At 34.4% G+C, this 27,586-nt stretch overlaps 4 protein-coding genes across 6 annotated transcripts; 2 read left to right on the forward strand and 2 right to left on the reverse strand.

Moving 5' to 3' along the window:
• The first annotated feature begins 1,774 nt into the window (after nucleotides 1-1,774).
• LOC133290107 (uncharacterized) lies at nucleotides 1,775-4,341 on the forward strand. 2 transcript variants are annotated; one of them, XM_061488171.1, is made up of 2 exons: nucleotides 1,775-1,881; nucleotides 3,727-4,340. In XM_061488171.1, exon 2 carries the CDS (start codon nucleotides 3,754-3,756, stop codon nucleotides 4,060-4,062), a length of 309 nt encoding a protein of 102 aa, XP_061344155.1. In that variant the 5' UTR covers nucleotides 1,775-1,881; nucleotides 3,727-3,753; the 3' UTR covers nucleotides 4,063-4,340. The 2 variants fall into 2 exon arrangements, with proteins under 2 accessions (XP_061344155.1, XP_061344156.1); XM_061488172.1 differs by having other exon boundaries at nucleotides 1,783-1,881; nucleotides 3,733-4,341.
• A 912-nt stretch (nucleotides 4,342-5,253) lies between these two features.
• Nucleotides 5,254-8,974, forward strand: LOC133290099 (probable arabinosyltransferase ARAD2). The gene is made up of 3 exons (XM_061488159.1): nucleotides 5,254-5,946; nucleotides 6,542-6,795; nucleotides 8,196-8,974. The coding sequence occupies exons 1-3, from the start codon at nucleotides 5,310-5,312 to the stop codon at nucleotides 8,745-8,747; spliced, it is 1,443 nt and encodes a 480-aa protein (XP_061344143.1). The 5' UTR covers nucleotides 5,254-5,309; the 3' UTR covers nucleotides 8,748-8,974.
• Nucleotides 8,975-9,716: 742 nt separating this feature from the next.
• LOC133290047 (protein DMP2-like) lies at nucleotides 9,717-10,133 on the reverse strand. Its single transcript, XM_061488101.1, has one exon. The coding sequence runs from the start codon at nucleotides 10,131-10,133 to the stop codon at nucleotides 9,717-9,719; it is 417 nt and encodes a 138-aa protein (XP_061344085.1).
• A 6,729-nt stretch (nucleotides 10,134-16,862) lies between these two features.
• On the reverse strand, nucleotides 16,863-27,062 carry LOC133290072 (putative 1-phosphatidylinositol-3-phosphate 5-kinase FAB1D). Of its 2 annotated transcripts, none has more exons than XM_061488129.1 (13): nucleotides 26,814-27,062; nucleotides 25,307-25,575; nucleotides 25,166-25,199; nucleotides 24,435-25,088; nucleotides 23,837-23,981; nucleotides 23,424-23,765; nucleotides 21,903-22,742; nucleotides 21,022-21,338; nucleotides 20,399-20,525; nucleotides 20,103-20,252; nucleotides 18,253-19,602; nucleotides 17,879-18,145; nucleotides 16,863-17,467 (listed from the first exon to the last, which is right to left on the reverse strand). In XM_061488129.1, the coding sequence occupies exons 2-13, from the start codon at nucleotides 25,545-25,547 to the stop codon at nucleotides 17,153-17,155; spliced, it is 4,782 nt and encodes a 1,593-aa protein (XP_061344113.1). In that variant the 5' UTR covers nucleotides 25,548-25,575; nucleotides 26,814-27,062; the 3' UTR covers nucleotides 16,863-17,152. The 2 variants fall into 2 exon arrangements, with proteins under 2 accessions (XP_061344113.1, XP_061344114.1); XM_061488130.1 differs by having other exon boundaries at nucleotides 26,809-27,062.
• Between the last annotated feature and the right edge of the window lie 524 nt (nucleotides 27,063-27,586).

Below are 27,586 nucleotides of genomic sequence, written 5' to 3' on the forward strand. Positions count from 1 at the left end.
ATACACCAGATCTGGCTCGGTTATTGATAGAGTGAATAGATCTGCCATTTTTTGAAATATCTCTTCTGATTCAAAATCGTGGTGTAACGTGTATCCCCCCTTCTTATAAGCTAACACAAAAGCCACCACCTTAAAGTGATGAGAAAATGAGGAGAAAAGGAAACATAATCATAAATGCCATTCAATATTCAAATTAGAGGTGTACAAAATAACCAAAAAATTAAACCGAACCGATTCACCCTTAAAATAACCGATTTTTAAAAACCAGTTTATGAACCGAACCGGTTTTTAAAGAACCAGTTCATGAACCGAACCGGTTTTTAGAACCAGTTTAAGAACCAAACCTTTTTGAACCAAACCGAACCGTTTTCAAACTGAACAAAATTGATTTTTATAACTTTATTTTTTAAATTTTAATTATTTTTTTCAAAATAAGGTCGACCTGAACCGGTTCCGATCCGAACCGAACCGTTTCCAACCAAATCGAACCAGTTTTAAATCGAACCGAACCAAATCAAACCATTTAAACCAATTCGGTTCGATTTTTAAAAAAATTCGGTTTGGTTCGCCCCATGCACATCCCTAATTCAAATAATAGTTTGAAACAAAAATGAAAGATGAGTAGTCAGTGTTTGAAAACTCCGTCCTATCCCAGGGTTGACCCCGTCGGGTCATTGACTCCTTCTCTATAAGGGTTGGGATCAGTAGTTAGACGCTACATGCACGTTGACCCCCGAATCAAATCGTGTTTGGAAGGAGTCTGCGATCGAAAATCATATATTATGTTAATTATTCTTTCATTAAAAATAAAAAAATGTTTCTTTTTTTTAGAATAAATGCAGATAAGTTATCTGCATTGAGCCTAAAATAATATTATTTTAAGGCAAAAATTAAAGTATTTTTGTAATTTTAAATTATTTTAAGATTATAATAATTTTTATCATGGTAATTTTTTAATCTTTCAACCCAAAATAACGTCTTTTAGGGAGTGAATTATTTGCAATCACTATTGAAATATTTTTCCAAATAAAAAACATTATTTATCAGATCATAATTAATGATGATAAGTTTAACATTTTTAAATTTGCAAGATTCTAATTACATCGATTATTATTTGACTAAACAAATATTTATGACACTAATTAATATTTAACTTGGGTGTGGTGACAGGCTTGTTCGAGACTCTGTAGGTGTGGCTTGGCCTAGGATGATTTCTTAATTGTTTTTATTTTATTTTATTTCCTTTCCTGATTGTTATAAAAAAAAAAAAAAAAGAGCAAGTGTTACATGACACGATTCCATGAGTTGTACACAGAACCGGTATGCGCAAGCACAACTAATAGGAAATTTTTTTGGTGTTTCGGGCCCGTCTGGTCCTTCTATTTAGAAGATGAAATTTGGATTATTTTTTATTTCTCTTCTTTTCTCTCCTCTCATTCCTCATTCCTCATTAATTATATTATTTTGATTGATCAGAATCATTGAATTAATGATAATCCAGTACCACTGAAATAATTCTCCAACTAATATCGTTTGGGTGTTTACACAACTGTTTTGGTTGCAGCACCTCGCAATTGCACATCTCATATGTGGAATTAGTTGCGCTTGCGCATCCTTCTCCTACTCCTACACAATTAGTTATATTATTTTGAAAAATAATTTTAAATTTGGTAATTTATTTTTAAAATTTTCATTAATTATGTTCGTCGGTGGTATCTTTGTAAAAATAAATAAGATAAAGTTACCCATTTCGAAACACAATACGATACAATACAACAACAGAGGCCCAGTTCCTTTTCCGAACTCAGAGTTTACCTCGTAAAGGCTCGTCGAATCTTGTCCCACCCTTGTCTCCTTCTCTCCTCTGCATTCAGAAACGAGGTATGTAGCTCCAACCCTTTTGCATTCTTCGCTCACCCTTTTGATTATTTTGCTCTATTCTCCGTGCTTCATTTTGATTCAAGCGAAACCCATTTTCGGATTCTTGTAAATTTCACCTATTTCTTCGGGTTAGATCACATCATTTACGATCCCGTGATTCATCCGAATCTGATCTTTGTCTTGTGGGTTGCTTGCTGTTACGATGATTTGGGTTTTAACGCTGGCAGTTGTTTTTTCTGAATTCCTGGAGATTCAAAATTTCAAACCAAGTTGTTGTTTTCAGTCTTAGTTAAGTTTCTATTTTTGGGTGTTATGGATGGGTGGCAATAGTTCATCTAATTCTGGGGATTGGGTGGTGTTTCAGCGAAAAGCATTCACTTTCTGGTCAGGATTTCAGTTTTGTGAATATAGAGTGGGGTTATAGAATAAGCAAGGAGTGCTAAATTAAAAAGCCCCTGGAGGGGGAAAAAGGAGTAAAAGAATAAGTAAAGATTAAATTGACGTGAGCATCTACTTTTACTATAAGCAAGAATTTTGAAGTAATTGACAAGTAGCTTTGCATCTAGTGGAGGAAACTTTGCATCTAGTGGAGGAAACAAAAGGAAACATTTAGTTTACTGTAGCTGAATTCTAATCTGCTTGAGTTTGGGTTTTTTAAAAGTCCCCTGCAAGTTAGTTCATCAATTCTTGAACTAATTTTGGCTCATCAACCGCTAAACCTTTGAGAATCATTAAACTTATTCCAACCCTCGCCCGTTCCTTTTACTGTCTAAACCGATTTGAGATTAACCTTCGTCTGTCTGCTGCAGAGGTTATGTGTACATTCCAGTGTCAAGTGTTTGGGATTGAAGTTCTCTATAATGTTTCTTCTGTAATAGCTGCAGCAAAAAAGTTATTCTTTGATTATATATTTAAAAATGTCGAGGAGAGGAGAAATATGCTGAAAACTCGTGTCTTTCTTGCTAATAGTCCTTTGCCGATATTGTCAACCTGACCTTGTCATAACATAAGAAAATAGCGTGTTGTTATCTGAGTCCATGATTGATCATCCTGTAATGATAGAGTTGCTTTACTCTTTAAAATAATCAAATATGTAATTCTATAAGGGAAAAGCATTATGGTATTGATAGGCATCATATATTATGCTTCACCTTCCTTTGGTGGTGTGAGAACTAAGTTGAAATGATCAATTTATTTCTTAATGATATGACGCATCCTGCTTGACAAGAAGGAAGCGTGAAAGTTGTAGTGTATGATGCAAAAGATGTTAATAAATAAGAAAGACTATGGTAAAGTGGAGATAATTTTCTTTCAGCATTAAGTGTAGCAGTCAGTGGGTTATATCTTATTTTTGTTATCAGAAATCATATTGTACTTATGGTTGTACTCTAGGGTTTGAAACATGATTCTTGCTTAAGATGAATGATAGATTATAACCACGATTAGGTTTCAATAATGTGGTATTCACAGTCATCACAACAGTATGCTTATAAAATTAGAGTTTGAGGTTAGATGCTCAAGTAAATTTTGATTTTAGGTCAAATTTCTAATACCCGATTGACAATATGCTCGTAAGAAACGGATGATTTGTGGTATAAGGAAGCTTTATATAATGTGGTACTCTTAATTTCTGATATTCAGTTTAGCCTAGAAAGTTGACTCTTCTAAGCAAGATAGTTAAATATTGTGTTGATTTTATTATTCTTCCCATACTTTACATGCTACATCCCACTCTCTAGGTGCCAGATTGAACATTGATTGATATGAACATCAACGCTCATTTAAAAAATTTTAATCAAGACTTTTATTTGTTTACTAATACAAAAATGTTATTTCTGACATAAGTGGCAGTTGAAGACCGTGAGAGCTACAATGAGTCTGGCATGTCTTGTGTGCCATAGTGTGGAAAGTCCATCACCCTCGCACTCTTTTAGAAGTTCTGTTTCTAGTTCAGAAAATGAAGGAAGATGTTATGCTATTGCTAGCTGCTTAACTAAGAAATTATCTGTTCAACCCCCTACAACACACTTGTTTCATGCATCATCTTCATCCAAAGTTACCCCGCAACCTACTGTTTCCTGTAACAGTGAGATACCTGGTAATCCACGGCTTGTACGAAGTTGTGCTGTGAGGAGGGACCAAGTGCAAGATTGGAATTTTGATGAGGTTGCAATGGCTTAGTCAACTATATGCGGTAGAAGAACACTAAGACTTTTCTTGCGGGATAGTTTTTCTTTCTTTTTATTCTTTTTTTTTCTTTCACTTTTTGGAAATTTCTTGTGGATTAGTTTAGAGGGAGCATGACATTGCTATCTGGCTACCTAAATTTTGTAATGGGTTCAACTAAACTCTCTCCAGTTTTCTTTTCTTGTAAGAGAGTTAAAACATTTGTGACTCTCAGCAAATTTTGATGCAAGACATTGTTTCTATTTTTCTTGGCATTTTTCTTCTGGTTTACGACTTCCAAATTTAAAATTTAAAAAGTAATATCTACCAAGGTTTATGAACAAACCCAAGTACAGAAAAATTGGTTTGCATTGTGTATCATTTGCTTTTCCACCTCATTATAGTACTATTATATTGCTTCCCTGTCTTCATCATGTTAGAGAAGTTATGTTATTACACCATGAGACTCGCAACTACATTTTGTGAAGTTAAATCTGATAACTTTTATGGAAGATTTTATTGAAAAAGAAAATTGAATGATATTTCATAAATAATCTTGCAGTGAACCGTAAGTTTCTTCATAGTTGAATGCAATGTGTGCAGTCAAAAGGGGCTGAGTATTTATCTATCAAATTATATCATCGATTTCAAATCCATTTTCTAGTGGCTTTTTGTGTTCTTATGTATGGTTGTCTGTAAAGACCGGCTCACATTCTCATCAATATGTTTTTCTCGGATCTCCCCTATATCATGCTCTTCCCCATCTCACTATAATCCTACACTTTGTGTTTAACCAATTTTATTATACAATTCTCATTTAAAAAAAAAAGATAAAAAGATAAGAGCACAACAACCTACATACATTTACATTTGTATAATTTCTAACATTTAATTATAGTTGATTCTATATTTTAAATTCTAATTTGTTTTTTACACACTTTAGAATAGCGTCACATATATCAAATGTGAGATGATATATTTCTTCTATGCTTGGAAGAAGCATTTTTCTTATAAAAATTATCAGTCATTTTTCACTCATAAATCAATCAAGATTTGATTTGTTTTTTTATAAAATTATTTATAAAACTAAAATATAGGGATTAAAAAAAAAAAAAAAAAAAAAACTCAACATTTATTTATTTCTGAAACTGCATAGTGCATATAGCTTCTTCAGTGAAAAGCACTGACGCTAAACTACCAAAAAAAGAAAAGCAGTTACGCTGAATCACATCACAGAGACAAGAAGCAAAGAAAACAAATCAATGCCTGTGATTGTGAAGAACAACAACAATGGTCCCTTCTCTGTTCCCAAACTATTCGTCGTGTTCACCCTTCTCTCCATTCTCTCTCTCGCTTTCTTCTTCTCGACCTCCACCACCAACACCAACATCAACACCTCACACCCTTCTCTTTCTCTCCAATCTTCCACCGATTCAAGCATCAACGTTTACGTGGCTGAGCTTCCCAGATCCGTCAATTACGGTCTCCTCAACCGCTACTGGTCCTTCGGCACCGATTCCCGACTCGGCAGCGACTCGGATCGCGAGATTCGATCGAACAATTTGGGGAAAACCCTAGAATTCCCTCCATATCCCGAGAACCCACTGATCAAGCAGTACAGCGCCGAGTACTGGATCATGGGGGATTTGATGACCCCTCCCAAACTGCGAACTGGGTCCATTGCAAAACGGGTTCTTGACGCACGTGACGCCCACGTGGTCTTCGTGCCCTTCTTTGCCACTGTCAGTGCGGAAATGCAACTCGGTATGGCAAAAGGGGTGTTCAGGAAGAAGGTTGGGAACGAGGATTACCATAGGCAGAGGGAGGTCATGGATTTTCTGAAGAAAACCAAAGCTTGGAAGCGTTCTGGTGGCCGAGATCACGTGTTTGTGCTCACTGGTATGTTATGTTCTCTTTGCTTGCAAGTTTGTTTGTGTTATTGTTAAGGTTGTAGTTAATTGTGAATTTTAATGTAGAGGTGTCAGTGAAATGTGATTTAATGATGTTATTTGGAGTGCTTTCTGTTGATTTAAATTGTCTGAGTTTTTTGTTTCAAAAAAAAAAAAATTGTCTTAGTTTTTTGCACGTGATGAGTATGGATTCGAAATGAACAAAAATTTCGAGGAAAGAAGGTTGAAAGTGTTCATTTAATTGCACCGTATCTTTGCTGGAATAAGTTTTTTGTTACCCGTCTCCAAATATTGTGTTCTCTTAGAAGTCTAATGCACTTAGGATGAGAAGTTTGATCTGCATAAATAGGTAGAGGTAGTCCTGCTTCTATCTTTTTGCTTTTGATGCTTGAGTGTCTGGCTGCATGTCTTGAAAATTGATTTATGTTGACCATGATGGTTTTGGCACAACAATAAGATTAAGTGGATAACGTAATGCATATCTAGAAATGAAAAAGGAGAAAATTCCGAGGCATGCTGTTACGAGCTTATGATTTAGTCTTTGAATTGTCAGGTTATGTTAAAACTGAAGCATTCTTTGGCAGACCCAGTCGCAATGTGGCATGTTAAAGATGAGATCGCCCCAGCTATTCTCCTTGTCGTGGATTTTGGTGGTTGGTACAGACTTGACTCAAAATCATCCAACTGTAGCTCATCTGATATGATTCAACACACCCAAGTTTCGGTACTTAAAGATGTGATTGTGCCATACACAAATCTACTTCCCAGGTTGCACTTGTCAGAAAACCAGGAGCGCCACCACCTACTGTATTTTAAAGGAGCTAAGCATCGGCACCGGGTCAGTATTGTTTCTTTTTGGACTAGCTGTGCTTACTTTTTTTTTGCCCCCCTCAAATTTTGCAAACTTTACCCTAGCATCTCTAATTTTTTATTCTTTGACTACTCTGTCCTTTTTGAGTTATCAAATTTGTTGAGTGACTGTTATTCTTTTTGTCTCGTTGTTCTTGTTCCTTGAGGATTTTTCATATCAGACACCTCTGTTATCAGCTGAACTTAGCATATAATCTTTATTTTTATGGCTTAATACTATATTCAAATTTCCCTTGGTGAGGCTGAAGACCATTTGGGTCCAAACTAAGATGTATGTGTGTGTCTCCAATTATAAAAATAAAAGAAAAATTGCATGGACCATATCTATTATTTGGTTGCCCACAGAACCAATCCTTGTGTATTTGGAGGCAAAATAGTCTCCCTTCTTTCTTTCTCTTACTATAAGACACTCTCCTCATGTTTTGCACAAAGCACATGCCTTGTAATAAGAATTTATCATTTTAGTGTCCCCATCCCCAAAACAATTTATTCAATTATTTGGTCACTTCCTATGCTTCTTACATTTGAATTCGATGATACCTGTGATATTACTCTCTTCCTGTCCTCTTAACAGAAGGGGGTTATTATGCCACTAGATGTAGATCATCGCTTACAGTACAAGTTTTCTAATATAATGCTTGATTTTAATAGCAATATGAGCATTATGGTTTTGACTTTTTTTCATATATCATTTCACAGATGTACAGGAAGTGTTAATCATATCCACTATCTGGGAAAATAGGGTTCTTGAAATTTAATGACATTTTGATTTACTGAAAAATCAGTTAGCGGGAAGTAACAATTGTATGGTTTGCCTTTGAGAAAATTTCCTGCCTCACATATCGGACCTTACTTTTTGACACTACAGAGTTATTTATTTGTGCATGAGTCAATTATTTAAAAGCCTATGAGAATCCATCTCAGATGTTTACAACTGTTTTAGGATCAAAGTTATTAATAAATTAAGGATTGATTAGACCTGTGAAATTAACTTGCGGAATATATATCTAATTATGTAATCAAATTTTATTCGTTGCTATCTTCATGTTGAAGACTGTGGATTTACCTTGACACATTTCATTGTATAAAAAGCCTATAGCATGATGTTGATGGTAAATGTTTGACATCCTTGTGGTGAATTCTCTGCTTTTTTCTATTGGTCTAATATGTGATTTAAGCTAAATCTGTTCCAGCTCTCAAGAGCACTGGAAGGTCAATTCCAGTTTGTGTTTTATTGTAAATAGATACTGATGATTTATTTATATCCCTATCCAACAAACGTATGATTATGCTGATACTTGGAGTTGTGAAAAACTAATGCAATATCTGTTTCATGCTTATCTCATTGACAAACTATTCAATTTACAGGGAGGCCTAGTTAGACAGAAGTTATGGGATCTATTGATTAATGAGCCTGGTGTTGTAATGGAGGAAGGCTTCCCTAATGCCACTGGGCGAGAGCAATCAATAAGAGGGATGAGAACATCAGAGTTTTGCCTCCATCCAGCCGGGGATACGCCCACTTCATGCCGACTATTTGATGCCATTCAAAGTCTTTGTATACCTGTTATTGTCAGTGACAACATTGAGCTCCCATTTGAAGGTATGGTGGATTATTCAGAATTTTCAGTTTTTGTGGCAGTTGATGATGCACTGAAACCAAGCTGGCTAGTGAATCATATTCAAAGATTTTCAAAGGAGCAGAAGGACAGGTTCCGCCAAAATATGGCTGGAGTACAGGCCATCTTTGTGTATGATAATGGTCATCCTGGTGGAATTGGACCAATACCTGTGGATGGTGCAGTGAATCATATATGGAAGAAAGTTCACCAAAAACTGCCAGCGATACAAGAAGCCATAATTCGAGAGAAAAGAAAACCACCTGGTGTTTCGGTTCCACGTCGTTGTCATTGTACTTGAATTTAACTGGTTATTTCTGTTTCTCTTCTTTCAAAGGAGCAGTGATATGGGTTAATATCTGGTTAAATTTAGCTCCATAATGGCGATTTATTTTTTTACTTAGAGAGAGAGAGAGAGAGAGAGAGGGGTTCTTAGATTGTGGATGCTTACGTGAATGGTATAGGAGAAATTAGTTTCGTTTTCACTTCATTCTCTTTGCACCTGAATTGATATGTTTCCATGTTTTTCTGTGTCGTAGTCTGATAGCTTTACGACAGGGAAATATTGATTTACAAATTTGTTACTGTTTACTGTTTGTTCGAGTTGCCAATTTCTCTCTAAAAAAATTTCTCTGCTAGGGAGGGGGTGATGTTCAATTTATCAAACTTTTAAATGGACTTGTGTACGGCTGAAAATATAGGGAAGCCCAACAAAAAAAAAATTGAGTGATAAAGTTCCCCTCATAGGAATGAGTTTTTAAGTGAAAATTTTGCAAGTGAAAAGATTTTGTTTGAAGAGAAGTGTATAAGTGGAACTCATGAAAATTGAATGATGTAGCTATATCTTAATTAAGAATAAGTTAATTGATTAGGAATAGGTTAAATGAAAGTATAAGTAAAACAACTTGTAGATTCATTGTTTTGAAGTTTTGGGGATATTAGTGTCAAGTTAATTATTGGGGATTTAATGCTAGGTTTATTATTGTGGTTTTCTTGGGACAATTGAGCCCTTAGAAGACTTTTCCCAAGTAAACGAGGGCGTGTAGGTTACTCTGGGATATTGATACAAGTTACACAAATCTCTGATTACATAGGTGAAAATCAGGTCTCTAATTCTGCATGGTCTATGCAGAAACTCGGAGTGTTTCAATGTAGAGTAAATGGGATCCGGCTGCAGCAAGAAAGGATAGCCAATTCCTTTTCTCTTTGAAGGAAACACTACAAAAAAATCTGCTCACTACAAAATCAACCACAAGGGGAAGAGTGTTGGTCACCTTTCTGGGCATTCCTGTGTCACATCATCAAAGTGTAATCCTGCTAAAAGCAAGAAAAGAGAGCAAGGATAATGATGCATGGAATTGATCAACCCATTTAGCCTGTATTCTGATGGCACACATAGTTTCTTCTTGCCACCATAGAAAGTCCATATCCCTCTGAATGTTGCCACCTTATAATAAACCTGCCTTCTGAAGGCGTCAGTGAAGGTGAATAAGACACAAGAAACTGCCAAGATAAATAGAAAAGTGCCCATCAACAAGCGATTCAGTGTGCTACATTCACCATCATTGGTTAGAATAGGTGCAAAAATGCTGAAGGCAAGTGTGGTGACTATGGGTAAAAGAACATTGAGCCTAGCAGTACCACTCAGTATTGCATTGATAACAAAGAAGTAGTAATATTCATCCATGTCATAATCATCAATATTATAATAATCATCCTCATTCTGTTCATAATAAACAAACCATGTCTTTGGCTGGTCGAGTAGTTCAACACCATAAAACAGCTATCAGAAATCCAAAACAAAGAGGCTACAAGAGATGTGTGGAAGAGGAAGCTTGTGCTAGTCCTTAAGTGCATGTGTGATAAGCATATATTCAATATCCAAGTAAAGGAAAAAAGCTGTTCTATGTGTTTCTATACTTTTTTTTTTTTTAGGTTCCTTCCTTTTAAAATGAAAATTCTTGTAGGAATATTCTTTTCCTTTTACAGCAAAAACTTTTCACCGGAATTTGCTTTCAACTTGGGCAATGTTTTTTCTTTCACTTGTTTACAGAAGAAGGATTCTGCAACATAATTTAGTATGGAGAAATGGTGGATAAAACTGGGAAGGCATTCCCTTCTTTTCGCACCCTACTCTTCATCATAGTTTATTTGTATATAAACAATGTGATTATTTCGGATGATTACGCAATGTATCCTATATATTATGGAGTTTGGAGGGATTTATACTCAGAAAATGCCATGTGTACAATTGTAAATAAATTTCGTAAAGATTACTTTCCTTCTTATTTTATTCAAATGATTCTTCAAAAAATAAAATATTTTATTTTAATTAGTATTTTTATTTTATTAGATACCATATATGAGACTCCAAATTATTTGAAACTTCAAATGTAATAATGCTGGCATAGGGAAATGTTAACCTGATTGCCATTTAATATAGCCTGAATAAGTTTACTTAATTGAAATATATATAAGATTTTGAACATAATTGATGTTTTTTAATAATAAAATTATTGAATTTTAGCTCAAAAATTCATGAAATTTAACATAATCCAATTTAAGTTTTGTATTTGGTCCTGGGCCTCGTCATAAAAATTAAAGAGACCAAGGAATAACCGGCTCAAATCTCTAATTAAAAAAATTAAATTTAAATTAAAACAAAACATTTTAAACAAAAGTTAAGGATTTTCCCACAAGTTTTGGCATAAGGGCTATTAGAATGGATGAAGAATATAAGGATTTTTGATTAATTTATTTTTTTGTTTCATACACCTTTTTTGAAGTCTCTGTAGATAAAATCCCTTCTAAAAATTATCCAACTTATGTTTTGATTTGGCATTGATTACCTATCATTTCTTAATGTATAGTATACCTCTCTAATGGATTTCTTTAGGTTGGAATTTAAATTATCATGTCACATGCCACCAAAGAAAATTTGCATTTAATGGAAATCACCAAATTCACTCCTTGACACCATGTTTTTTTGTTTTCTTTTAAATTATAATATTACTATTTTTTAGTCGCATCATAAATGATAAAATAATTACGCATGAATAAAAATATTATGAATCAAACCTCATGATCAAAGCATGTATCTGAACCGAAGTTACAAGAGAAAGATGTGAGCATTTTTTTTGAATCATGAGATTATTATTTCTTAAGTCACCTAGCAATGATAAAATACATTATATAGGAACAAAATTATCATGTATCAAATCTCATAACCAAACTACACAATAAGGCGAGCTTTAGCACAGTAAGAATAAAAAAAAAATTGAGATTTTGGAGTAAATCAAAATATAAAAATATTATGACCACTTGGTGACTATCTCACTTATAGTCATCAAGGGGTAATGGGAAGTGTGTAGGTACTAGATCTTGTCTCAGCCTTTGCAATCACCAAGTGAAGACCGACTATAAATGTAGAATATATATGGGTTCCAAGAAACCTTCATCCTAATCAGAATGAGTTTTAGGTTTCTTAGACTCTTCTTATACACTAGACCACCCTAATAGGCTGAAAAAGCAAAACCCAACAAGGAGAAGAGAAAAAAACTTAAAGGTAGAAGCGGGAGATGTCATTTTTATTTTTTATTTTTTGAGAGAGAGGGTTGAAAGTGGTGAATGAAAAAAAGAAAAACTGAAAAAGTGATTCTCGTTTTGTGCCCTGGCAAATTTGTTCCTATTTTTTTATTTCCCAGCACAAAAATTAAACTGGTTCATCTTGGGAACCAAACAAAAAATCAGTTTTAACAAAAAATTTCGTCTTTCTTTTGAGTTCTTTTAAAATAGGATAAAAAAATGAAAGCCGATCTCGGGGATAACCAGTAAAAGGCAATTCTACTTCCACAAATTGTTAAAAAACAAAAGTTATTTTTTTTCATTGGTTTTTTTTTTTCCTTTTCCAAGGATTCTAGATTGGATCGATGCCAAGGTTTAAGACGAAAAGGGAATAAGATCTTTATCTAAATACCATCTGTTAGCCATTTTTTTGGAAGAATTTTCGTGTTGTTGATTCCTAAACGTAGTGCTTCTTCCTCCGTGCTGCCTATTGGTAGTAATGGTGTAGGGTTGGGCTAACTCCATAGGTATAGGTATAACCTTTCGCTTAATAGTATAAACTTAAAATTGAAGCATATCAGGCTGCATTAATCGGGGATACACGACAGAGTGAATTCATCGTTTTATTTACAAATGTCACCCCCAGCAAATGTAGGTTTTTTTTTTCAATTTTTTTCTTCCTCTCCGAAGAATGTTTCTTTCTCCTACGACTGAGGTTGGTAAAACAAAAAAAGAATCAATTCGCACCATCTCTATAATAAGGGATTAGCTACAGCATTGCACGGGTCGATACGCACAGCGCCTAGTATCCATCGTTTACGGCTAGGACTACTGGGGTATCTAATCTCATTCGCTCCCCTAGCTTTTGTCTCTCAGTGTGGACGAATTTTCAATGTACTTGGAGAGCCTATTGATAATTTAGGTCCTATAGATACTCGCACAACATCTCCTATTCATAGATCCGCGCCCGCCTTTATACGGTTAGATACAAAATTATCCATTTTTGAAACAGGAATTAAAGTAGTAGATCTTTTAGCTCCTTATCGTCGTGGAAGAAAAATAGGACTTTTCAGTGGAGCTGGGGTGGGTAAAACAGTACTCATTATGGAATTGATCAATAACAATGCCAAAGCTCATGGAGGTGTATCTGTATTTGGTGGGGATGGTGAGCGGACTCGTGAGGGAAATGATCTTTATATGGAAATGAAAGAATCTGGGGTAATTAACGAAAAAAAATTGCGGAATCCAAAGTAGCTCTAGTATATGGTCAAATGAATGAACCACCCGGAGCTCGTATGAGAGTTGGTTTAACTGCCCTAACTATGGCGGAATATTTTCGCGATGTCAATGAACAAGATGTACTTCTATTTATCGACAATATCTTCTGCGTCGTCCAAGAACGACGTTCCGCGGAATATATGACTCAAGCTCCTTTAGGTTCTTTAAATTCTGTGGGTGGCGTAGCTACAGAGATCAATGCAGTCAATTATATCTCTCCCAGAAGTTGGTTAGCTCCTTCTCATTTTGTCCTAGGATTCTTCCTATTCGTAGGTCATTTATGGCACACGGGAAGAGCCCGCGCAGCTGCGGCAGGATTTGAAAAAAGAATTGATCGAGATTTTGAACACGTTCTTTCCATGACACCTCTTAATTAAAACAAGAAATCTAGTGTTGGAACTAGGAATTTTTTGAATTTCACCATACGCATTGGATTGAGTCAAGCAGGTAGGTCATATTGAAAAAGTCTTTTCTTTTCCCTTTTTTCAACTCATTTATATTTATTATCTAATCTTTTTTCTCTGTTTCTGTTCCCGAGAAACAGAAATTTAAAAAAAAAAAAGATTCTTAAATAATTGTCATGCACACCCGAATGTCATCACATTTTTTTTTTTTGAATTTTTTATCCACTTCTTAATTACTATAGAAACAAAAATGAAATGTAAAATTCTTGAACAGTATGTCCCTTTCGAATGCGGAATCCCGTTAAATCGAATTCTTATTATTAATTCTTTATTATTTTTAGTGAAAAGAATATCCTGAAATTCATAAGGGAGACCGTCCGATTTGATTCATACTCGATAGTCACGAGATGGTTATCTTAGGGTGATCCTTTTGTCACAGATGCTCCTATTGTACTCGTAGTCTCTGAAAGGTGAGAACCAACTATGTAGCATCTACATCGAATTCAAGCATTGTCTACGACGTTTGCCCGATCCTTTCTAAGAACTACCCGTAATAAAATAAATCTTTTTTCTCATAAAGGTAAGAATTAGATCAAATGGAATAAAGGTGTGAGTATGTAAGGTAATTTGTCTTAATTCTAGGGCGTGGCTAGCGAAAATTAATTTTTGGAGACAAACAAATTGGTAAAACAGCATTAGCCACCGATACGATTTTCAATCAATAGGGACAAAATGTAATATGTGTTTAGTATCTAGTTGTTGGCCAAAAGGCATTTTTTGTGGCTCAATTGGTGACTACTTTACAAGAAAGGGGACCGATGGAATACTCTATTGTGGTAGCCAAAACGGCAGATTCTCCAGCCACATTACAATATCTCGCCCCTTATACAAGAACAACTTTGGCTGAAAATTTTTATGTACCGGGAACGCCACACTTTAATCATTTATGACGATCCTCCAAACAAGTACAGGCTTGTCACCAAATGTCTCTTCCATTACAAAGACTATCAGGTCGCAAACATAAAGATAAAGTAATTTTCATTCGTCCTATTTTCAGGATTCTTACAAAATATCACGGGAGAACCATAAGTTCAAATTAATTTATTTTTTTATATTTATTGTTAAAAATTATTTTTTAAAAAAATCATTTTTTAAAATAATAATACTTTCTCTTAAATAATGATTTTTTTAAGTTTCATTTTTGAAATATTAAAAAAAATAACAGTGAAAAATAATAAATAATTTAATTCTGCTGGATAAAGACTTAACACAAATTAAACTCCAGGTTCGAGTTTAAAATTTCATGAGTGGTTCTGTTTACAATTAATGAGCAAAACTCAGATTTGACGAGTGAGATTTGCAGAATTGATTCGTGAAATTTATTTTTTATATTTAATTGGGGAAGGATATTGTGACAATCAAGTTGTGTTACTACCAAGTGACTACCAATCAATCTTACCGTTAGATCGATTATATTGATCCAACGGTTATATTTATTTCCATCTTTGTATGGTCATGATTCCCCAAATTTAATATTTTATATTTATTTTCATCTTTGTATGGTTATGATGACCATAAAAAAATGGAAATAAATATAACCGTTGGATCAACATAATCGATCTAACGGTGAGATTGATTGGTAGTCACTTGGTTGTCACAATATCCTTCCCCTAATTAATTATCGTTGCAACAATCATTTTATTAAAATTTTAAAATGAAGATTTCACAATTTATCTATTTTAAACCTGTCTCAAGAAAATTCAATTCAAAATATTTTTTTATCAATTTCATGCAAGATTGACAACACTTCAAATAACTTGAACTTTCAAAATAATAATGCTGGAATATGAAAATGATACCTTATTTTGCATTTAAAAAATTCTGAATAAATTTGCATAAAGTGAAATATGTGTAAGATTTTTGAACATAAATTAATATTTTAAAAAATAGATAAAATTTAACCTTGTCCATTCTAAATTTTGTATATGGTTCCGGGCACCAAAGAATGATTGGATCAAATATCTAATTAAAAATAATTTATTTAAAATTAAAAATTTCACATAATATTTGGCATAAGGATTATAAGAATGGATGTAGAATATAAAACTTTTACTGAAGAATAATAATAATAATAATAATAATAATAATAATAATGATAAAAGTTTTTTCTTCCGGACACTATTTCGAAGCGTAGATAAACTCTTATCTCTGTTTTTATTTGGCATCGATTACCTTTCATTGTCTAGTGCATAATTCACTCGTCCATCTGGTATTCTTCAAGTTAGATTTGAAACTGAGATACCACGTGCCACCTAAGAAGTTTTCTAAAGCTATTCCATGAACTCCTCAATTAGTTGTGACGTAAATTAAACAAAAATAAATCACTTTCATAGATTTACAAAATATTATAAAAAGATTGAAATGAACATATTTCCCCTTACCACTATCTCAAGAGCTACTCACAACTGGGAAGGTTTAATAAATTAATTTTTAAAAGAAAATGTTATACAGACAAAAAAAAAAATATTTTTAGGGAAAAATATTTTTCAATAAATAAAATTATCTTATACAACCTCAAAATGATATCATTTTAAAGTACAGGGAAAAAAAAATATAAGATATTTTAAAAAAATTCTTTCATTTTGTATTATAAATTGAGTTTTATATTGGTCATGTTACAAGAAATTAATTCTATCATGCTACAAACACAGCAACTAGTAGAGCCCACCACTTTTAAAAGAAAAAATACACATTTCAAAGGGTCAGGAATAGAAACTACTATCCTATTACATAACACTAGTTTTTCCCTTATAAATTTTACTAAAACGCTCCACATTTTTTTCAAATCCCAAAACGAAGTCATGGAAATAACTTTATCTCATACCACAGAAAATATATTAAACCCATTATTTTATACAATAAGTTGACATACTTAAGGACTCTTAAATAAATAATTAGTTCCTACTTCTTATCTCTTTATCTCTATGTAACAACTACCATTGGATCTAGCATATTTCTACAAAAAAAAAAAAAAGTTATGCGCAACACTACTCTTTAAAGAAATAATAATAACAAGGTGATAAGGAAAAACAAATAAATTCAAAGCATATGCTTTTACTCTATAGTCTATATAGTAGAAGAGCATGACAACAAAGGAAGGGGGAGGTATATTTTGGCAAGCCAGCAACTGCACTTTTCATTGACTCAAAATAAACCTTTACATTTTTCCTTAGGCTTTACAAAAATACACTCATCTCATGCTAGATAGGATGGACCTGTATAAAAGACAACATCCCTAGAAATTCGCTAAAAATCGCAGAATAGCAGGGGTAGGTTTATAAACAATATTGACTGTCCTATATACAGTGCTAACTAGTTGCATAAATTTTAAATTTGAATAAATAATTTAAGAAATTTAAATCAAAAGATATGGGCAGAGAAACCATTTGGCACCCCTGTGCTATGGTTTTTGTTGGGAAGGGCCATCTTCCCCTGTGCCACAAAGTTTGCAAGGACTGGGGGATTTCTGTGAACACCAGTGATCTGGAACACTCAAAAAATGTGTAGACATAAACTTTCTGAACCTCTTCTTGTATTCTTTTGGAGAGATTACTGTTGGCAACACATTCTTGGGCACAACAAGTGAAGACTTCATCCATGTCTCAAGATGCTTGTCCCAGGTATACTGCCTCAGATAATCAATGATCCCACAAACCAGCTGGCCCTTCTCTGAGTCTACTCCAACAAGTAAGGAATAATCCATCACATTGATATTCTGCATATTGAGCAAACAATAAAATAAACTATGAGAGAGCTAGGAAAAAGTCAAAAACAAGAACAAATTTAAGGAAAATATGAAAACAAGGGCAACAATATGCATAATATATATTGTCTACTAAGAATTTAGGAACCAAACAACAGTCATGTACTAAGGGAGTAATTAGTAGGATGAACATGGGAGGAAAGAAGGGAAAGGTATCAGAAATTCCAGATGTTTGAAAATATAGATCAAGTTCAAATCAAGGGTCAGTTTTTGGTCCTTTCCCTTCTATTCCATCCTACCGAGTATCAACACAGAAATTGGTTCGGAGATGCAAGCCCACTGGTAAGAGAAAAACAAATTAAATAGAAGATTTCAATGAGAAAAGTTAGGCTAAAAGGCAGAATGCTTTTAATGCAGGCTTACATTGAGAAAAGCTGTGTCATTCCAAACAGCCCGTTGAAGAACACGCTTTGCTTTATGACTGACATAAAATGGAGAAGAGTTCATGTCATTCACGAAGTTCTGATCCAAAAGAACATCTCCAGCACCACCACCAGCAGAATTGTACCGGGCAAAAAGGGCACCTTTAAGATCATACTGGCGAGTAATATTTCGATTGTAGGTAAGATTTTCCATCACCATGAGATCATGTTTAACCTCTTTTCCATTTTTGATATGTCTTTTAGTAACCTACATAGAGATTGAAATGCTTAAAATTCCATGAAGCAAGACAATGAAACAGGAGAAAAAGTTAGGAAATGGCAACGAAAAAGATATGTATAAAACAGTACAACAACCTGATATATTCCCAAGACTTTAGCAAGACATGTCTGGCTCCCAGACTCAAATGACTCTCTCATGTGTTTGAAATACAGAGAAGAAAATCCCAAAAATGAATCAAGTTCTGTCTTCTTGATTTCCTTTATGATGAACCTGTCATCAAGTGTTTTTGCAAATAGAGACTTGCTTTTTCCACCTTTAGCTTCCCAATTCCTACAGCGGCTTAAAGAAGCGATATAATCAAGCTCAGATGGGCAACACCAATTCCTAAGTTCGCGGAACTGCTTAACAAAATGACAAATCACTGAATACTTTTCCCTCCCAAGTGATTTTGCATATCCCATAGCAATCTCTACACTATGGTGCTCTGCAGCACGAGAGGCTCGTGACTCTTCTGAAGAAGTGCTTCCTGTAGAAAGCACAGAATCTGAATCTGAAATACTTTCTGTTGATTTGGTAGCTATTCCACTTTCTCTTCTATCATCCTCGTTATCAACTCCTGTCACCTCAGAAGAATCTTTCAAGAAGGCCAGTGCACAAGCAATCATGCTCGAGGGTTCACAGTCGAAATCAGACACAATATGATTATCTGTCTTGAGAGGGACATGCAACCTTGCACCTTCCTCAGTGATTAATTGATTGGCTGTGGGCAGGTATTCTGTCATAGAGCTGCTTACAGATTCAAATTTCGGCAATATTTTTTTCTGAAACTCCCTTATACCTATCTGCCGAATGTCAGCAAATGGCTTCCAGAACCATTCATTTGAATCCAGAAAGGTGGAAACTGGTGAATGCAGTGAAGCACTCTTGTTTAATACCTTTAAATCAGCAACAGGAGGACCAGATTGAAAATCAGTAGAAACTGGAAAATTTTCATGTACTTGAAGATGATTTGATAAAACAAAATCCTTTTGCTGGAAATTACCATCTGCTGAAGGGACCTGAGTGAAAACATCTAGACTCAAGTTCAACTTTTGGTCAGAAGATCTCTTTGATCTCAAATCATCAACAATTGGTATCTTCACATTCTGTGGGAAATCAGAAGTATTAGATGGATCATCCTGTTCATTGCAATCTAGAAGGGGTCCACGAATAGGAATTTCCTTTATTGGGAGTTCATTTACTTCCATAGATGTGTCTGACATAACTTTTCCATTGGCAACCCCATTAACATTGCCATTTTGCATAACTTTCTCAGAGACATCAGATTCAATTCTTAAATGATCAGGCGAGTGTAATGAGTACAAGCGTCGATCCCACACACAGGATTCAATCAGAAGATCCCACATCAATCGGTTTAGCCAGAGAAGTTTGAAGGCAGTCCGGTCTGGATCCCCTTTATTAGCAACAGCAATCTTGATGTTTGCCTGTTATCATGACACAACAAGTCAGAGGAAGAGGACAGTAGTATTCATACTAATAGCAGTAAGCAAAGCTTTCATCAGGAGGAAAAACTTGAAATCAAAGAAATGAAAATCCAGAACTAATGTATCACATGCAACAAAATGAATCTTTCCACGTCGTATGTTACACTATAAATTAAATCTTGCCATTGGCGTTAAAACTTCTAATTAGAGCTTTAGTGCTAGCAATATCAAATTTTAACCTTACATAGTACTATCTCTCACTTTCATTCAATGCATTAGTATCGTGGTAACTTCCACTATTGTTAATTATTTAAGAGAAAAGTTTTCAATAATTGAAGGATAAAACATCAAACAGATGAATTGTGACACCAAATTTAAACTTCATAGCTAGAAAAAATATATTTAGGGCATGCAACTTTTAGAAGCACATTTCAAATTTCAACCAAGTTGATTCCATGCCACATTTCATGTAAAAAAACATGCACCAACAGAAAGCTAACCTCAAACTCTTCTTGCTCCAGCTTTAACATCTTCTCGACCTCAGAGAACTCTCTTATTGATCCTCCAAGGTTCAAGATTGATCCCTCAAATCGTATTGTCTTCAAATAGTTTGCGATTTCTGTGAAGAGTGAAACGCCTTTCATGTACACCTTACAATATATAAAAAAGAAGGTAATTTTAATGCAGGGAATGTATCAGAATTAGGAACATAACTACGCCAAACTCATTTATGTTGTATTTCAGCCAGTACAAATCAAAAAATATCTATATGAAAATAGCCTAATAGGGAACATACATTCTCAGTCTCTTTCAAAAGACACTCTTGTCTTATTGCACCACTGAACTCTAGCTTTTGAGGAGGCAAAGACACAGTATAAGTGGTTACAGAAGAATATCTGAACATTGCAGCCATGTGACCTAATCTGCATGATAAGGAAAAATACAATAAGACCCAACATAAATGCCACAAGATATGGACTCTTTAGAGAGCACAAGATGCAAATATGCACACTCAAGCACAGTAAGGTACATGGCCAAAAAAAAAGATTTGGTAGCACTTCAAATTTGTAATGGTCCAAAATGAAATCAACTAAATTTCATTTAATAGCCTAATGTAAAAAACCACTCCCCGTTAAACCCGACTAGCGAGTGTGGGGTGGAGGAAATCCTTATACGCAGCCTTACCTTTGCATAATTGCAAAGAGACTGTTTCCTGGATTCGAACTCATGACCTTTCAGTCATGAAGAAACAGTTTTACCACTACTCCAGTTCGCCCCCTTAAATTTACAATCATTAAATTTAGAATTCGAGGCAGACATGATACCATGTTAAATAATAAATTGAACGAAGTTAAAGCAACAACATAAAATAAATTCACAGCAGATTATACTATAGAAGGGATTAGTAGATCATATTACCCAAAGAAGTAGAGAAAATCACTATCAAGAGAATGGCCACAGCACAATTTTCTGCTAAAAGAATATTGAGAAAGGCTAAGTTCCAAAAATTTCCCAAACGATAGACTATGGGCAGTGGTAGATATCAACACTCTCTTTGTAGAACCAGACATGCATTTTCCACAACGGCTCCACATCCAAATTTTCCCTTCTGCCTCCCCAGGCAAACTTTTTTCCTGGGGCAATCGTTTAACTTGTATGGTAAGCTGTTTATTGTGATGAGCATAATAATAAAAGTGAGCTTCTGGCAACTCTTGACAGGTGTCACAAAGTCTTGTCTGTATATATAGCAATAACAATCAGTTAGAACTTGAACATAAAGCTAGTCCAACCTCAGTTTGCAGAGAAAATACACACATGCACACACACAAATATAGTTCGTATCAAATTATGTTGCATTTGAAAACTTCATTCCCAACATACTTGCTTATTCTAACAATACATTCATGAAATGAACTTATTTAGAATCATGTCCAGTCATGTAACAATTATCCCAAAAGCTTAATCTTTTAGATGAAGACACTATGAATGATTTTTATATTATATCTTGAGAGTCCTTTGGACTTGAAGCATGGACAATGCATAAGCCTGCCTACCTACCTACCTTGTGCTAGAATGCAATTTTTTTAATTAGAAGAATGGAGGGCAGCAAAGAACAAACTCTAGATCCGTAAAGGCTCAAATATAATGTCATGCAACCAACTATACGAAAAGCTTAGACTTTCAGGTGAAAACACGTGAATGGTTTTTATATTATATCCTAACATGCACTATATCATATGATTGCCATTAGTCAACTAGAAAAAGCAAAGAAGTAAGGGGATAAAAAAACCAATGAAAACCTGATTTAGCAGGTTATCCTGCAAAAACTTTCCAAGTGGAATATCAAAATTCTTGTAGAACATAATATGAGAAAAATGACTTTGCTGGCATACAGTCCCTCCTGAGGCATTCGTGCTAGACATCAAGACCAAAATACTCTGAGAATCCAACACTGCATTGATATCATCTTTACTTTGGAGTTCTTTTCTATCATGATCATCATCTTTACTTATATCCCCATTGGAATCTAAGCACACAGGCAAAGACAGGGATTGTCCATCAAGTAGCTTTACTTCATTAGAATGATATCCTGCGTCGATCCTGGTATTTTCATCTTCCTCCGGAGAGTCTAAAATAGAAATTGATCCATCTTCCTCCGGAGGTTTCCTTCCATTTAAGCCAAAGTATGCTGATAGAGACTGATAAGGAGCATAAGATGCAAAGGGAAAACTGTCCCCCATAACTTTCTTCAGAGAAGATGAAATAGCTGACAACCCAGAAAAGACAGCTGGATTATATGGTTCATAAGAAAATGGGGAAAACTGTTCCCATTCTAAGTTTAAATCATTGGTGCTTTTTTCCTGATGACCATTGCATATGGGGATATCAGTACTAACTGTTCCATTTTCAGCAGAAGACACGAGAGATGGAATGCTTGAATCAACGGATGCTGAATCCTGGGATTCTTGATTATTTGGCAAGATATGTGCTTCTTTCACAGCAGGAATTGTAGAGAACATTGCTTTCTGATCAGCAAGAAAGGAGGTCTCAAGGATTAAGTGATATGCCACGACAACTGCACACCGCATGACACATTTGATCTTCTTCAGTTCATCACTGTGTGATCCTTTAAGCAAAATCTGCAATTGCAGGTAATGCAGAAGTTAATAGCGCCCAAAACTCTAGATGAAAAATCATTTTCCGGAAGAAAAACCACAAACTACAACAACTTCATGGTCTCATAACAGAAGATAATAGTAGGAAAAATCAATAATACTTGACATCATACACCAATAGAAGCACAGGGTAGAGAATAAATATCTTGTAGGAGCAGTTTGGAAATAAGGAATTACATCTTAAGGTTAACTGACTACTAAACTGATAATAACCAAGCAAAAATTGTTCAAAATTTCCTGTGTGCCAAAGTCAGTGCCAATACTCCCCAGGCAATTAGAGCATACTTATACTTTGAAGTATCTATTCATTGAAAAATGAGAGTACGAGTAATATTCAATGTTTATCAAACATGCTACATCACATCAACAACCATATGATATGGAATTTATTTGCTTAAGTAGTGAAAACCAGCATCAGCATATATTTAACCAATGCTAATTCATTATTTAATATAACGTCATATACACGCGTAATATCATACTGTATCCACATCTGCATCCATGCTTCATATCATGCTAACTTCAACAAAAATAAAAACTTTGGACACCCAAGCCACGGATACTGAGTATTCAAGTATTCGTGCATGTGTGCTTTCAAATGTATTGCAAATAAAAAGAGGTTCCAAGTTACAAATAAAGGCATACCGTACAACCCAAACGTGTAGGACAGCCCTCAATGAACATCAAGGTCTTGATGGGCCTCTTTCCTCCTTCACCAGCACCAGCATGTTCCTCCACAATCTTCTCAAAATAAATAAAGTCACAGTATCTTAGCTTTTGACCGTTCAAATCATCACATGATAGAATTGGTGAACCAGTACAACGTGCAACTCTTTCCAGTCGATGAAGCTTCATATCAAGTACTAGTGTCATTCCCTTTGCTAAAATTGACTCTTGTATATCACGAGAAACAGTTTTCTCCACTAATATAACATTTGGATGGCACATTTCTATAAGATCCATTTTAGATTTTAGATAGTCTTTCTCCTGTTAGCAAGCAAATAATCAGCTAGATAATGGTGCGTCAATAAAGACAGAATCCAATCTAATTAAGTTACCTGGTCCATGGAGTCAAATGAAGACAGCCCATTCATAGAATGGCCAATCATGCCGCTTATCAGTAACAACCTTGGATTTTTGTACTTAGTTGGCATATGCTTGTGAGCAGCATGTTTTTTGAAGACCAAACCTTTGATAAGTTGACTGCAATACAAAGTATTTTCTTTTAAGACTTGCTACCATGACACATAAAATTGCTAGCTAAATATTTATAAGCTTAATTTCCATTGAAATGATTATGGGACAAGAAAGACTCCTACAAGTTACAAAAGTAGCAAGAGATTACCGAAGTGAAACCTATTGCTAAAGGAAAAGCTCAACAATAATAGAACTCTATATGCAGTTAAATAAAAAAATAAATATATATACATATATATATATTCTTAAAAAGATAAGAGGAAAAACATCTTGATAATCACATAATACAATATGAAGGATTCTGAAAAACATAAACATATCATCATAAAACCATTATGTATTTTAAATGAAAATTCTATTCAAGTAAAAAGACCATCATGTCCCAACTAGTAAGTATGAGTTCATTCAAATAAGTAAAACAACCAGAAAGTAAATTCTTACTGAAGGAACTATTTTTACCTTTGGCTGCGAGAACCAGCTGCAATGCATTTCATTTTAACATATCTATCAGGATTACCTCCAATAGCATCCGGCTTCAAAAAAGAAGCAGCTTCCCAAGATAAGGATGTAACTATGTCCACCCAACTCTTATCACCTTCATCAGAAGACGAAACACCCACAGATATAAGAAGCTGACCTACAATTTCCTTGAATTTCCCATTCATTACTTCTTCCATTGCTCTTTGTTTTTCCTCTTTGAACCTATAGCAGCTCCCACTTAATTCATCCTTAGAACTACTCATAGATGTTGGCTCGCCCCAGTTTGCAATCTCAACTCCCTGGTCTTCATCATCATCATCGCAAGTCACACTATCATCCATATCATCCTGTGGGTTTTCTGGCTCAGGAGGTTCCCAAGTTTGGATATCCAAATCATAAGGAAGAGAATATTCAGTTTCTTCGACAGAGGATGCAGTAGGATCTTCAGAACCATCAACTTTTGCTTCTTGAAAGTTATGTCCTTGTCCAATCTCCACATCTCTCACTGTATAACCCTCATTGTCATTATTGTTTTCTTGGAAATTGTTTTCCATTACTTCTTGGGATTTCCCATTCAACTTATGATCAAGATCTTCCATAACACCTTCATCTGTACTTTCTTCTCGACTATTCCTAATAGAAAAAACAAAAAAAGTATTTGAGCATAGCTAAATTAAGCATCATACTCACATCTGTATGGACGTAAGTACCTGTTACATGAGTTCACATCGACGGAAAACTCACCTGAAAGATCAGATATTGAAGAAAGACAGGGTTAGAAAAAGACCATTTTGCAATATAAAACTAACATCATCAACATTACTAAATAAAGACAGGGGATAGTAATTTACTGCAAGTGGAGACGCAGCTATCAGTACTTGACAATGATGTAACTGGACTGATATGGGTTGTCGCATAGGGACTTGTACTATGCCATTTCACATTTTCTTGTTGTAGCTTCTCTCCACAAAATTTACAAGGTCTTAAGGGAACTTTACCATTCAATTTTAAACTACTGTCATTTTCCTGTTTCCTGTTGTCATCATTTGATTCCATCACGTCTGCACCGCAATAATGGCACATACTACACATCTGATCCAACACTTTATTAAAAAGAGGCCTGATTCAATAAAAGGTATATTAGTACTGAATGAGTTCTGAAATTCTTTTCCTCTTTATTGAACTAATTCATAAAAATTCAGTAAAATTCAAAATCTTAATATTCCTATTCCGTTATAAAGACCAAATAGAATAACCAAATCCTCCAAACCAAAAAAGAAATTATACATGTATGATATTCAATTTCAGTTTGCTTTTCCCTTCTGACTAAAGTAATATTTATCAAACACTACATATTCAAATTAAAATGTCTACATAAACAAAAAGAACCATTGCGTGTAATGAATGAAACAGAAAGAAGAAAATGAATCATCTACCTGAATAGCAGCCAAAATACACAATAACAATCAATGACAAACAGAATAAGAATAATAAAAGAATCAAACAACTGCTTTAAGATCCTACATGTTTCATGGAGTATAAGAAGCTTATAGAAATCATTACCTATGCTAAATACTTTATTTTGCGAAAAATATTTTCACCAAGAGAGAGGAAAGAAAACTTGGTTTTCAACAAAAGGATTAAGAAGATAGAATGAAAAAGAAAATATAGCTAGTCTAGAAAACAGTACACAAATGAATTATCAATTACGGTGGTTTGTTAGTGATATTAATTCCCAAACAAATACCAACAACAGAAATACAAGATCAAAAGAATTAGTACAAAAAGCTCAACAAATGAGAAGAGTCGGATTCATTAACCACATGGAAACTAAAATACAAGACAGTATAAAACTCAACCAAGTGCTACAATTGCAGATTTAAAACGTCTTCAAGTATTTTTTTCTTAATTTTTACCAAAACCATGGTAAAAAATTGACTTCAGATACACATTCTCTCATGCCAACAACACAAACAATAAATAAATAAATAAATAAATAACTCAGGATTGAGAACCCTAAATTTTGAATTGGAACCTTTAAGGTGGCAAACACTCACAACAGCTAGACATAGCTTGCAAACAGTGAAAATAGATCAGATATCAAAGCAGAAAGAAATGCATTTCAAGAAGGGAACCCACATAAGACTGATCTACAAAATTGGATTAAGCCCTCAGTTAAATCTTCTGTTTTCAATACAGTAACTAAGTAAAATCTTCAAAACCTTTCCACAGTAGATCAAGATTCATCTAGAAAGCTCCCATTTCAAGCTCAGGCAAGGCTTGAAATAAGAACCCAAAATTTGAAAAATTTAAAAATAAAAATAAAATAATAATAATAACAGGAAATACGCACCTTACCTTCAAAGCAAACCCAAGAACAAACACATGGATGTGACCTCCCAATCAATCCCTGCTCCCAAGTATAATGGATAAAACCCTCATCCCACAAAAATCCACTGTTTTCACAGATAAGCAAGGAATTTGGTACGCAAGAGTCACACAAAACCAACCCAGAAGAACAAAGTTGCAATCTTTTTGGAGGAAATAGAAGAGGGAAAGCAACGAAAAGGAGAAATATGAAGAATGGAAGAATTGTTGAAAGCATAAATGAATGAAAGAATGAATGAAGAAAATTAAGTAAAAGAAGAACTGTGTGAGAAGAACAAGAATAAGAAAACATGAGAAGAAGAAAAACTTTACACGAGTGGACCCCACCCTGTTGTTACCTTGCTTGCCTCCGAAAAATATCAAAAATAATTTATTTTTTTCCTATATTTCTGACCGAAATGTTTTATTATTATTTATTTGTTACTTGCAGTGTCGCGTGTACTGTATACAGACAGCTATATACGCTAGATTTTATGGTGATCTTTGTCCAAATACGTAGAATTGTAATTCTACGCGTCGTTCATGTGAAAGCTATTTTTCCTTATCTTAATTAGCCCCCCAAGGTTTTCTATATTTCAAGATTCTTCACTTTCGTCATTCCACGTATTATTATTAATAATATCTGGTAATAAAAGGTAATAAACTGTAAACAAAAAATCAAAGCATATAACTATTAAGTTTTCTCGTGTTTATCTTAACATTAGGTATATAAAATTGTTTCAGTTATTTATAGATAATTTAAC

Source organism: Gastrolobium bilobum, unplaced genomic scaffold (genome assembly GCF_033153095.1).
Source record: "Gastrolobium bilobum isolate Gb01-03AN ecotype WA unplaced genomic scaffold, APGP_CSIRO_Gbil_v1 utg7782, whole genome shotgun sequence".
Classification (NCBI taxonomy): domain Eukaryota; kingdom Viridiplantae; phylum Streptophyta; class Magnoliopsida; order Fabales; family Fabaceae; genus Gastrolobium; species Gastrolobium bilobum.

Coding starts and splice junctions, on each gene's coding strand:
- LOC133290107 (XM_061488171.1), top strand. CDS start 3,754: ATGAGTCTGGCATGTCTTGTGTGCCATAGTGTGGAAAGTCCATCACCC.
- LOC133290099 (XM_061488159.1), top strand. CDS start 5,310: ATGCCTGTGATTGTGAAGAACAACAACAATGGTCCCTTCTCTGTTCCC. Junction 5,947..6,541: donor TCACGTGTTTGTGCTCACTG/GTATGTTATGTT, acceptor ATTCTTTGGCAG/ACCCAGTCGCAATGTGGCAT. Junction 6,796..8,195: donor GAGCTAAGCATCGGCACCGG/GTCAGTATTGTT, acceptor TTCAATTTACAG/GGAGGCCTAGTTAGACAGAA.
- LOC133290047 (XM_061488101.1), bottom strand. CDS start 10,133: ATGGATGAATATTACTACTTCTTTGTTATCAATGCAATACTGAGTGGT.
- LOC133290072 (XM_061488129.1), bottom strand. CDS start 25,547: ATGTGTAGTATGTGCCATTATTGCGGTGCAGACGTGATGGAATCAAAT. Junction 25,089..25,165: donor GATGTGAACTCATGTAACAG/GTACTTACGTCC, acceptor TTTTTCTATTAG/GAATAGTCGAGAAGAAAGTA. Junction 21,339..21,902: donor AGGATAACCTGCTAAATCAG/GTTTTCATTGGT, acceptor CTATATATACAG/ACAAGACTTTGTGACACCTG.